The 12,747-nt window shown below is 45.6% G+C and overlaps 1 protein-coding gene across 13 annotated transcripts in view; it reads left to right on the top strand.

The window, feature by feature from the left end:
- DNM1 (dynamin 1) overlaps nucleotides 1-12,664 on the top strand; it is a 66,765-nt gene extending 54,101 nt beyond the window's left edge. For 4 of the 13 annotated variants that reach the window (XM_041406559.1, XM_041406554.1, XM_041406556.1 and 1 more), the window contains 5 exons: nucleotides 693-704; nucleotides 2,375-2,545; nucleotides 2,720-2,961; nucleotides 3,312-3,530; nucleotides 10,622-12,664. In XM_041406559.1, the coding sequence (XP_041262493.1) occupies nucleotides 693-704; nucleotides 2,375-2,545; nucleotides 2,720-2,961; nucleotides 3,312-3,530; nucleotides 10,622-10,694 (717 nt within the window). In that variant the 3' untranslated portion in view covers nucleotides 10,695-12,664. The remainder of the gene's footprint in view (nucleotides 1-692; nucleotides 705-2,374; nucleotides 2,546-2,719; nucleotides 2,962-3,311; nucleotides 3,531-10,621) is intronic. The other 9 variants (XM_041406558.1, XM_041406557.1, XM_041406561.1 and 6 more) reach the window with 6 other exon arrangements.
- Nucleotides 12,665-12,747: the final 83 nt, after the last annotated feature.

Here is a 12,747-nt window from a genome sequence, read left to right as displayed (position 1 = left end):
ACTTATTGTCAGCATTATTTTGTGCTTTAAAAGTATCTTCTAGACAATTGTGGTATTTGTTTCTGTTCAAAGCCTTTCCTGTTCCTCTGTGAGAGGAAGCTGCTATAAATAGTTTTCCTATTAGAAAAGTGATAATTGCTTTTCTGTTTGTATTTGTTGCTTCTAATAGATTTCTTGCATTCATCTGTCCTGTTACACTTGAATATTGCTGGTTTTGCCTTAAAGCATTTCCTAACAAACTGATAAGAGATTTTAAAAAGAGAGTTAGGCACTGGGCTTTAACAGTGACGTGACTTCAGATTAGCTTTGAACCAGTCTGGACCTCTTAAGCACAGTGGCCACTGGCCAGCTATTGCTGTGCAAGGGGAGAGGTGTGACATGGGAACCCTGGCCCTGTCTCAAAAGCCCTGTAAGGAATGGCAGTGGCCCCTGAAGGTAAGAAAGCTGTCCTTTGTTGCTAACAAGATGGTTTCCTCTGCAGAGCATCCCACTTTTCAGTTTAGCTAAACAGTTCACTTGTTCCCCTTCCAGGGTAATAGAGGTACGGATGTATTTTTAGTGGGATTGGTCTTTTGCTTGTCAGTGCTATTATGGGACCTTCTCCAAATTCTGAGACCAACTAAAAGTTATTTTTTATTTTTTGTCCCTTTTTGTTTTAATTTTTTCCATGTATGCTCAAACTGACCTGCCAGGACAAGGACAAAGTAAGTCTGACCCCTCTGCCTGTGTTGCCTCCTGGGGCTCTCACCAGATAGCTCTCTCAATTTTTTTTTTCTCCTTTTGTCACAATTTCCTGAGAGGCATTTGCTTCTTCTCCCTCTTTGTACCCTCTGCTGGATTCCCACTGTCTGTTTCTGTTCTTGGTTTGAGTTTTCCTTTTTTCTTTTTATTCCTCCCTTTTTGTATGACTTCTAAATCTTGGTGCAAGCTTATTTTTGGGGTTTTTTTTCCTCACTTTTTTTTTAAGTTGTCCTGTTTGACATCCACTTCCTTTACTTTGTTACACACTGAGACCTTACATTCCTTCATTATATAAGATCTTCTCAGCAAAAGCTCGAATGAACAAAAGAATTTGCCCTTTCTCATATATTTTGTGCCCAAAAACAAAAGAGAAGCCATTTCCTACATGGCAAATTGTTCAGACTAGGGCTGTTTAAAACAAAGATAGTTCATTATACAGTCAAGTTTGGATGGGTTTTTTTTTTTTTTTTTTTTTTTTTTTTTTTTTTTTTAAATAAACATTGAGGAAGGCAGCAGTTCTTTCATGCTTCAATGGTTTGAAATTGATGCCAAATGGAGGAGCCTTGGAGATAGCTTGCTGTCGAACAGCACAGTCCAGGTATACAGAATAAACAATGTACTTCAGGCAAGCAGGAGGAGATTGATCTGCTTGGTGTGAAAGAAAAGATAATTATAACTTAGGATGCAGGAGTTGCAGTTAAAGTGATAGGAAACTTTTCTAGTTTATTCCATCTACTTGTGGTCAGCCTGAGAGGAGCAGTTGTTTCACTTCTCTGTATCTGTTTTCTCATTTGTATAATGAGGACAAAGATGCAGCATGGCAGAGAGCCTGTGAGACTTAATTTATGGTGAATGATTCTTGGTTTTAACTGGCTCTGGTCATGGAAAACCCAGATCAAAGGAAGAACCTTTCAGTAAGCTGTAAACATTAAAAAGTAATAATGCAGCTTTGAGATGCTCCAGAGCCATAACCTCTGAACATGTGTCAGGAGTCCCTGTTGCCTTTCACCGTTTCTTAATAACTTTCTACTAAGGGAGCAGCTTTATTGCTAGAATTTCTCAGTTCTGAGCTGGAGAAATCTGTACAAACTGAGTTGTGCATTGACAATTGTTGGGATCTCCCCATGTGTGGAGACATGAGGCTTGACTCCATTTTCTCAGAAGGCTGATTTATTGTCTTACGATATATATTATATTAAAATGCTACATTAAAACTATACTAAAAGAACAGAGAGAAAAAATCATCAGAAGGCTACAAAAGAACAAGAATAGAATGCATAACAAAATCTTGTGACTCTCAGAGTCTAATGCAGCTGCATCTGTAATTGGCTCTTAATTAGAAACAACCAACATGCACCAATCACAGATGCACCTGTTACATTCCACAGCAGCAGAAAGTTATTTTTTACATTTCTTTCCTGAGGCCCTCAGCTCCTCAGGAGGGGAAAAATCCTAGCAGAGGATTTTTCATAAAATATCATAGCTACAGACAATCACAGCTCAAAATGTAAGTTTAAATAAATTTTATTGCATGCGCTTCCTGCCTGTTCCCTTCTGCTCTTCTCTTATCTGTCATGAGAAGCCATTTTTATGTTACATTTGAAGAACCAATGTTTTTCCTTTTTTTCTGCAGGCCAGTGAAGCAGAGGAGAATGGAGGAGATAGTTTCATGCACTCCATGGATCCTCAGCTGGAGAGACAAGTGGAAACGATCAGGAACCTGGTGGATTCCTACATGGCAATTGTCAACAAAACCATCAGAGACCTCATGCCGAAGACAATCATGCACCTCATGATAAACAATGTACTTATCTCACTGTGGTCAGTGCAGGTGGGAGAGGCAGAAAGGAGAAAATTAGGGAGGGAGGAAAAGAATGAAGAAAAGCAGAAGGCAGCTTGGAAGGAAGAGGTGGGAAGAGAATAGAGTGTTTTGGGGAAAGATGGTGAAAACTGATTCCCTCTCTCTGCTCACTCACAGACCAAGGACTTCATCCACTCGGAGCTGCTGGCAAACCTGTACTCCTGTGGTGACCAGAACACGCTGATGGAGGAGTCGGCGGAGCAGGCCCAGCGACGCGACGAAATGCTGCGCATGTACCACGCCCTGAAAGAGGCCCTCAACATCATCGGGGACATCAACACCAGCACCATCAGCACCCCCATGCCCCCACCGGTGGACGACTCTTGGCTGCAGGTGCAGAGCGTACCGTCCGGACGCAGGTACCAGAGGCTCAGGGGGAGAGCCCCGCAGACCTGCCTGACGCCTCTTCAGTGCCTTGCTGGGGCCTCCCGCTGACACAGGGAGTCCTCCTCTTCTTCCTGTGGATGAAGAGTCCTGGGTGTTTCTGCTGGCAGGCTCCTAGGACATCTTTACAGGTGTTCTAAACCCTTGGGTTGGATGGGGCTGACGTAGCTTTGAAAGCAGCCTGGTGTGGTCCTTGAAAGCCAAAGGGTGGTGTGTAAAGTCATGTGAAGCTAAAGAGAGAAACACTGAAGGCAGAGTGGTGCCTGTGGTGACATAGGGATCCCAGAGCTGTTGCTGCAGTTGAATGCCTTTGTTTGTTTGGCAGGTCCCCCACATCCAGCCCCACGCCGCAGAGGAGAGCTCCTGCAGTGCCCCCCGCCAGACCTGGGTCTCGCGGACCAGCTCCTGGGCCACCTCCTGCTGGTGGGTCCACACTGGGTGGTGCCCCCCCTGTGCCCTCCAGGCCAGGTGCCTCTCCTGATCCCTTCGGGCCCCCACCTCAGGTTCCTTCTCGGCCTAATCGCGCTCCTCCTGGTGTTCCCAGGTAAGTCCTGAAACGCTGCTCCATGCAGGTGGAGTATGTTCTGGTTCTGGGTTGGAGCCTTGGCCGCACTTGGCCTGCCACGGCCATGGGAGGAGAATGGAGTGCATGGTGTGGGTAGAGCCTTTGGATATTTGAATTGGATCCAGAGGCAGGAGCATCATTGTCCTCTGAGATTCCATTGTATGGATGAGGCAATGCCAAGGCAGCTCTCAGAAACAGGAGCAGCTGTTTTTCTCTACAAGCCTCTATAAAGAATGTGGGAGAAAACCTTGAACCCAAGGTTTACAGCAATTTTACCAATGCCTGTAGTCACCAGATAAATCACAGGACTGGGGTGAGATTCCCCTCTGTGTAGGGCTCCCCAAAGTCTGAAGTTGCCCCTTTTCTCTTGGCCCAGAGTTCTTCAAGGTGAGTTGGAAAACCTTCAGAGTGGTTCAGTTGCTTTCTGGCTAGGAGAGTATCACAGGATCACTGGCAGGAAAATGAATTCTTAGGCAGTTTTGTTGCTTGTGTAATCAACTTCAGCATTTTCCAGTCTAGAGGGTTCAAATCACACAGCTTTGCTTTCCCATTAGGAAACTCATTTCCTTTCCTGTTCAGTCACTTCAGACACACTTCAACATAGTAATAAGGGATTATCCTGTGCAGCTGAGTATGTGTTCCTGAACAGGACTTGGGAAGCAGCCTGGAACCAGGAATGCTTTTATATTGGGTACTTAGTTTCCCTTGAGGAAGAGGAGGTAATTGCAGTGTAAAGAGCAAACACAACCAGAAGCTTCCTGGCGACATGACAGAGGGAACACTTCCCTTGTGGAAAACCCCTCTCCAGTGGGTGCTGGTGGCACAGGTCTGAAACTTTGCCATTTTCTGTGGAAATACCAAGCCTATCAATGGTTGGGGATGGTGCATGGCAGAGTGGGTTCAGTACTCCTCCTGTGATAGTGCCCAGCTCATATTTGGTGCTGCCTGTTCGGAGGGAAGTGTTCTCTGCCAGGCTGCAGCCAGCCCAGAGGTGGATGAGTCCAGACAGCTTTGTAGACCAGTTCCTGACTCTGGTGTATGCAAATGGTTTTACTTTCTTGGTGCCTTTGCCCCAGTCCTTCCTATGCACCTTGATGCAGCTCCCACAGTAACTTGTCCTCACATACCTCAGGTTGCCCTGGAGACCGTGGAGGCACCTATGGATGTCAGCATGCTTCTACTGTGTATTTTGGCTCCTGCTTCTTGTGGCCCTGCCTTTCCATATACTGTTACTTTGTGGTTTTGTTTTCAGTATATTTATGCTTCTTTATGTCTCCATCTTCCTCCTTTCACTCAATTTCATTTCTTCACTCATGAAAAATATTCTATATACCTGGCCATCGTGATAGGATTCCCCAAATGGGCTGAAATGAATTGGCCTTTTTATAAAGAGATCTGTCATAGCCTATCTTAATGGCTTTTCTGCCTTTTGCATGAGTACAAGGGTTTAGGGAAAGGTAGGAAAAGAGCACTGGAGCAGAGGAGGAAAGAATTTCATGCTTGACTGATCAACCCCTTGGTTTAGGAGAAATGGTAGGTTGGATTGCATGCTACTGACTGCCCTGATCTGGAGTTGAGAATGTAATTCCAGAAGCTGTGAAGTGTGATGCTCATTCTCTGATCCCCCTCTCTGATTCTTCCAGTTGTTCATAGACTCCTCCGGATCCTGATACCAGCTTGTCATTTGAGTTCACTGATGAATGGAGAATTTCCAATGACAAGGGACTCTTTCTCTTCCTCTCCTGTATATAGAATAAGAATGTTCCCTGCTAGCACTTGGACTCGGGTCCTTCTGCCATGGGTGAACGAATGCCATCTCCATTGTTGCTTTTTTAATGCCCATCTTTCCCTTGCTAACCGGGCTGTGTGGTGTGTGAGAGAACAAAGCTCTCGTGTTCAGCACGAGTGGGCTTTGCTGGAGGAGTTGCTGGTGTGGAGTGAACCCTAATGGGTGGTGGTGGCTGGGTGTGCTTTGTGTGCTCTTTGATGCCTGTGTAGAAGTTTGGTAGTTTTGTGCCTCTGGTTTGAGCATCTGATTTTATGAATGATGAACTTACACAAGTGTCATGCTAACTCCTTTTTCATAAACATAAGTATATAAACACATTTTCACATGTAATCACCACATGGTACATTTTTTTGCACAGAAAGGTTTTCCTGCATATAATTAAGGACACTTAAGACTTACCATCCTGCTTCTGTGCTCAGCATTTATTCAGTTTACTGTGGAAGTCCATGTAGACAAATACATAATTTTGGGAGCTGAAAGTTACAAACCATCCAAGATCTTATCAGTGTGAAATGGACTGCATTTAGGAATTGACCTGGGAAAGAAATCTGTGAAGGTTTCCCCATGTATTTAGGCTCTTTAGTTTAAAATACTTTGATAGAACTTGTAGGTAGAAGAGCTTGAAGGAGAATTAAAAAAGTTTCAGTGCAAATGACTCAACCATTGGAAAAATGTGTTGAAGGCATTAATGTGTTCTCCATTCTTTGGTATCACAAGGGCATGGGTCTGAGGTTACCTCCTGGCAGGGATGGTTCTCACTGGCTACTGTGCTGGTCACTACAATGGGGACACATCACTGGAGCTCCCAAAGGGTTCTTGGACACAAAGTTTCAAGGGACAAATTACCTCCTTAGTGATTTAGTGGCTGATGTCCATGCCCATGGCCAGGAGTTGGAACTAGATGATCTTTAAGGTCCCTTCCAACCCAAACCATTCTATGATAAGGTCTCACAGCTCTATGACCTGAATTATTCAGGTCAGAGTAGCTGATTTCATGATTTATGGCCTTCAGAAAAGCCTCCACCTGCTTTGTGCCGTTTTAGGTAGTGCTCAGGACTGCATGTTATCTCCCTCTTTCCTGAGCTCTTTCTTAAACATTTAATTTGGTCAGAAGATTGGAGCCCTCAGTGAGAGACAAGCCCAGCTACTGTGCCCAGCTGGTGGGTGCTGAAACCTGGGTATGACACTGCTGTGAACGTCAGCCTGGATGTGTGAGGAGCTTGGGTGAGTGAGCAACAGCCTGTAGGTGTGTGGGCAGATGGATGGGGTTTGATGCACTCCTGTGCACAGCAGGGTCTGCATGTGTGCAGAGATGAGGCTGAGTGTTTTCTGTGTGTTTGCAGTCCCCCTACTCATGCTGTGTTTGGAGGGGGATGTGTGACTGTGTCTGTGCAAGCACTTGTGTATCTGTTCCACCTTCCTGACAGTCTGTGTGGCCTCTGCCTTGAACTGTCTGAACTGCCATGTTGATTTCATGTTGTCTTTCAGAATCACTATCAGTGACCCCTGAGGACTGGCAGCCACGGTAGGTTTCGCACTCTCGCTGCGATGCATGAGTCACTGTGTCCCCATCCTCCAGCACTGCTCTGCAGCTCTCCTCTGCTGCCCAGTTCTTGTGTTAGTAACAGAGTCCCTTGTCTGATGAACCACCTCTGCCAGGATCTCATAAAGGGAGGAGTCTTGAACAGAAAAACTGGCTGATCAGAGCCAGAGCAGCTGCTTGAGCTGCAGGAGCTGGGAAAGCTCCAGTACCTGATTTAAGGTCTGGAGGACCCTTTCTCTGCTTCTAAACAGAGAAGGTGGGATGGGGAATGAGCTCTGGCAACAAGGTCTAAACTCTGTGTCTTTCATTTGGCTTATATCCACACTGACTGTAAGATCAGCTGAATAAACTCTGCTTTGATTTGATCTGTCAGCTCTGTTAGGATCAAGACAGAGACTTGGGGAGCTGATAGTTCAGACTCCTCTTCTTATATTCTAATGTCTGGCTGGAGAAGTGCTCCCATCCTCACTGTATCCCTAGTGCTCATGGAAGTCAAGAGGAGTTTGGGTCATTAATATCAGGACTTCCATGTCTGAGTGCAGGGTAACTCTGACATTGAATGTTCCCTTTTATCCTTGTGTCCCATCATCAGATAGATGTGAACTCCCTTTGTTTGTTCTCCCCTTGACCTTTTACCTTCTAGGTTACTCTTCTGCTTCCATTCAAACTGCTTTCTCTCCTCTGCCTCCTGCCCCTGCAAGAGGAAGAGTGATCTGTGTCCCTCAAACACTCTGCCCTGAGCTCCTGCCCATTTCCCTGCCCTCTCTCTCCCTGCATTTTGCAGCATTGTAGTGGTTCAGGGATGTAGCAGGGTGTGGGTTTGTGCTGTGTACTGCTCATCCTGTTAATGTCAGTGGGCGTGTGGAGAGGGACATCAGCAAATTCTCCTGGGTCCTTTTCTTGGGAACCTCCAGCCCTTATTGACAAAGAGGTACAGAGAGCAAAACAGGGCAGGTGTGGATTTTCTGGGCTCCTTCTCCCTTTCTCTGTGGATGTTGTTTCATGACAGAGGAGTGGAGAAGCAGCAGCTCCTGCAGATTCCCTTGCTGCTGATTGTGGCAGAGAGATCTGGGGGCGAGGAGCACATGCTGAAATCCTACTTTAATAGGAGCAGCAGAAGTGCAAGCCCCTGTTCTGGGGCAGGGGGTCTCAGCCAGCCCCCATCTTGCAGTAGATGGTGTCTGTTACTGCTGCACAGAACTGCAGCTAGAGCTGAGAGGTGCCACATTGCAGTGATTGCTCATGACTGACATCTCTGAGGACGTCATCGTCAACCCTCCTCACTGATGACACACTGCAGAGGTGTTGGAGCAATCAGCACTTTCCTCCCATATTCTGCCTACTGCAGACATCCCTGGCAGCCCTGGAAACATGCATCCTGGGTGAGCAACCTTGGGAAGGAGCCTTACTGTTGTCTGTACCCCATTCTGGGACTCGCTGTTATGGGGCATTCTGTTTTTAATCTGGCATAAAGAGCACCAAGGAAATAAAAATTAAAACCAAAAAACCCCACCAAGTTATTTTAAAAATTATACCCAAAACCTTTTGCAGTCCAAGGGAATAAACACAATATTTTCCCACCTCTGTTAGGTCCTTATCAAAAGAATTCCCTATTAGCCCAGTGGTTCTGAGATAGGATTAGCTCAGTGTTCTCTCTGGATATGGCCTGAAAGACTGACTTCAAAGGATGTGACAGTCACTGGAACTCATCTGCCTGGGCTCCTGCCAGGGCTCAGGTCTTCCTTCTTATGTACTGGAGACAGCCACAGGCTTCCCTGTGAGCAAAACTTTGTTCCTTGTCCTGACCGAGAAAAGTGACTTTTCAGTGATACAAAAAGGCTTGACTAGCAATGTAGTCTGACTGAAGCAGAATTTTGGGGGTAAATGTTGCCTGAGAGACTTCTCTACCCCTTTTAGTGCTAGTAAACAGTTTTCAGCCTTTTCTACCTTACAGGCAGATTCTGCAAGCATCTCCAGAAAACCTCAACAGAAATAGCCTACAAGTTTAAAAAGTAGCCCCACACTTTCAAATGCTTTGAATGCTGAGAGAAGTAAGTCTGCAAAAATCAATCTCAGTACATGACAAAAAAGCAGACCATCTACCTGTGAATTACTTGTGCTCCTTTCAGCCTTATTTATCCTGCTAGGGTCAGGTGGCCGCTCCTGCCAGAACACTTTACATACTCTGGTGGCTTCAAGCATCTTTTTCATGTGAGCACTCAGAGGCTTTTAGCACAACCTGTGCAAACTCCTGAAATGCAAACAGTCCTTTCATCTTCTCAAAACATGCCTTCTAACATGATGATGCAACAGCATCTCACTAAATGTTGAACTGAAGTTCTCTAGGGTTTTAATTCAGGTGCTGTTGCTGTTCCAGTGACAGCAGAAGCCACCAAAGGTCGGTGTGGTTGCATTTACACCATGAGCCCCCGTTAGAGATAATGTGCAGATCCCACATGTCATGAAGCTCTGAGGCTTGATATATCTGGAGCAGTAAGTTCTGCTGAGGTTTAATAAGCAGGACTGGAGAGTTGCTCTGGTTTATTTGCTAAATGAGGGAACTTGCCCTGATTTATAGGAGTGTAACTCCTCTAGTGCCAGTGTGACTACAGACTACTGGTACAAATATCCTCATTTCTAGCATTGAGTTGATTCTCTGTAATCTAAATCTTGTCAGTGTGGAATTATTGAGGCATTAATTCTGTCACACCTGGTGATCAGTGCAAGGGCTTCCCCTCCATTTGGTCTACATGCTGTTGGCTTTGCTCTTTGCATTTCAGTCAGTTTGGACCTTAAAACTACCCTGGCTTGGTACTGAACAATTTATTTATCTTAATGAAACATTAGCAAAATGCAGTTGAGGTCGCAGACACTGCAGGGAGCATACTTTAAAGGAAAAGCACAGATTGGACTCAGTCTTACAGAACACATTTTTATTTATAGCTTTCTTACAGCCTGTAGTGTGAGACTGAAGTGGTATTTCAGGTAATGAGCTGAGAGCCATGCCAGGGGTGTTGTCTTCTATGTTTTTGTTGTGGCTTTTTTTTTTCCCCAGTCCCTTACAGGAAGGAGATTCTAGAACACTTAATCCATGGAGAGGGCAAACACTTAAGTTGCTGCCCATTTATGTAGCTAAAGTATCAGCAAGAGTTGGAACAGAATGGAGATGTAGCCAAAGTTCCTTTTATTGAGAAGTAGAAGCTGCATTTGCTCTGTGCCAGAGCTGGAAAACTGAAAGCTGTGAGCTTGCCCCTGACATCCAAGATCAGTCTCATGTCAGAACAGGGAATCTCAGGCTTGCAGTAGTTTGAGGGCAGGGGTAGAAGGTGCTCCTCCAAACCAGCCAAGAGCCTCTGGCAGCAGCGCGTCTCAGAGGACCCCATCCATGCTGTGTGACTGTCATGTGCTTGATTCAGGAGCTCACTGTTGTCCATGCTTCTCCACTCATCCCAGAGCCAGGGTACTTACTGGCAGTAAATCTCTGCACTTCCAAATTTCAGAGGGAAGCAAAACTGGCAGTCCAGGGGGTTGTTCTACTGCTGATCTGTGCTGTGCAGAAGGGCCAGTGCGAGGCCGAGAAGCCTCCTCCTTTGTGGAGCTGCACTCTGGGGGTTTGTGCCTCAGGTTGGATTCTTTTGCTGGCTCAGGCGAAGTGGAGAAGCATGTGTGGTTGTGACTGCAATTGCTGTGCTAACCACAGTGTGTGTTCTCTTGTTTTTGTTTCCTGCTTTTTCACAGCAGAAGGGGCCCCGCCTCACCTACTCGACCTACCATAATCCGACCGGCTGAACCGTCCCTCTTAGATTTATAACTTGAGGCTGTAGGCAGCTGGCGACGAGTGCCGTGCTGGTGGCTTCCCCATTCCACCCTCCCTTCCACAGCCACAGTCACTCCTCTCATCCATCCCACCCCCCTGCCTCCCACCACCCCTCCCCGGTGTGTCGTAAAACTCTAGCCTAGTGATTGAGCTCTTCGTCTTCGCTCGTGCGTCCTGTACTGCTTTGTGAGCATAGAGTAGCCTTCATTCAGTGGCATGGATCCCTGAAGTACACAGGCTCCTTGGAGAGATCAGCCACAGGGACGTCCTTAGGTCCAAGTGGTGGCTGTCCGTCCAGTAATTCCACCTGCCTAGTCTAGCCTGGATAAGTGTCCTGCCTGCACCAGTTAGCTGTAGCACTGTAGCACCCAGGACTGAGCTGTAGCTGTTTTCTTTCCTTGTAGTTAAAGACAAAAGCGTGGCTTAGCAAAAATATGCTGTCAAAACACATGACACCCGTTAGGAACAGATTAAATGTCCTGTGTATTAGCTTGACTTCTAAGGTGCAAAAATTTCACGTTGGGAACAGTGCAATCAACTTCATATCAAAGTGAGGCAGGGAGATCAGCGGAGGGGGGAGTCAATGGATCAGCCCAGTCTGAGATCGTGCACACCCCTCAGCGTGCAGGGAGCTCAGCACCTGCTCAGCCTCGGCTCCTGGAGCCAGGCCACTCCTGCTGGGGGCACGCTGGCTCTGCCAGCAGTTGTCCTGCATCACCGTTTTTGGCTGACTTTCCTGAACCCAGCAGGGCGAGGGGAATAGACACACTGCTCCCCCCTTGCAAACGGACAGCCAAATGTTTCAGGGAGTTTGCTGTGTGGTGTTTTGTTGAAAATATTTCTGCTCTGAACTAAGCACACCTTTCAGTGTTTTTGGGGTACTGTGGTGACTTCTTCTGTAGCCTTTTCTTGCATGTGGATGGTACGTGTTTGGGGAAACTTGTAACCATTGTTGATCACAACTCATCTTAAGGTTTGGTTTTTACTTTTCATGCTACATGTATTTAAAAAAAAAGACTTGAGAATTAAAAAATATATCAACCTGTACATCTCAGATGTCATGTCTCTACCAGAGCTAAATGAACCACCTGTGGTGCAGGCTGTCCTCCAGGCCTGATTGCTGTTGAAGTTCTCTCGTTTCAGTGCTATTACTCTAAATTTCTGTTGTGGATCCTCTATTGTTCTGATGCCAGTTCCTTTCTGTATTTTAACTATTGTTTTACTACTTCTCCTCCTTCTCCTTCCCTTTCCCTTTTCCTTTTTCTTTGTTTTTCTTGTCTCTAACCTCCAGCCGGCCGGGTAAGGCCAGTCCCGCCCGCCCGGAGAGCCCAAAACCACCATTTGACATGTAGGCCTGCTCCCTCTGAGACTCTTTGCCTGCCTCTTAGCTGTTCTGTCCTGGAATGGTCTGACTCCAATCTCACACATGGCTTGTTTTGTTTGTAATTTGTGACACACACATATCAGATGTGATTGTAGTGAAACTGTTTTTGGGGTTTTTTTTTTGTTTGGGTTTTTTTTTTTTTCCTTCCCAGCTGCTTAAAGGAGTTAAACAAGTATATTGTAGTAATGAGAAACATATCTTTACTGTTATAAATATCTATAAATATATATATAAGATGAAAAATCTATATATGTCCAGGTGTTAAAAGCCATTTGTGCTTCCATGTGAATTTTAGGAAATACTTAAGTAGGAAAAGAATATCTATATACATATATATATACACACACATCCAAAAAGTTAACCAAATCCCAATGTTGAGTTTTTGAGCTGATTGTTCAATTCTCTGCTGTGTGCAGTTGGGTTATTGTATTACCCCAGACTTGTGGGTGAACTGTCTCAGTGCTGGTAGTAGCTGTGATGCAGTTTGTGATCTACCTGTCACTCTTGTTTATTGGATGAAATAAACTCTCATTTCTGTATAATGAAGGTCTCTATGACTAGAATAAAACCATCTCTCTTTCTCTTGCTTTTTCTCTGGGTGGTTTTCAAGCTGTGTTTGATTGTAACCTGATCTTTTCATCCCATAGAGTTAACAAGCTGTAC

The sequence above is a fragment of the Onychostruthus taczanowskii genome, unplaced genomic scaffold, assembly GCF_017590055.1.
Source record: "Onychostruthus taczanowskii isolate IOZ18803 unplaced genomic scaffold, ASM1759005v1 scaffold25, whole genome shotgun sequence".
NCBI classification, from domain to species: Eukaryota; Metazoa; Chordata; class Aves; order Passeriformes; family Passeridae; genus Onychostruthus; species Onychostruthus taczanowskii.
The sequence above is the reverse complement of the archived record's forward strand: the minus strand, read 5'-3'. Positions and strand labels throughout refer to the sequence as shown.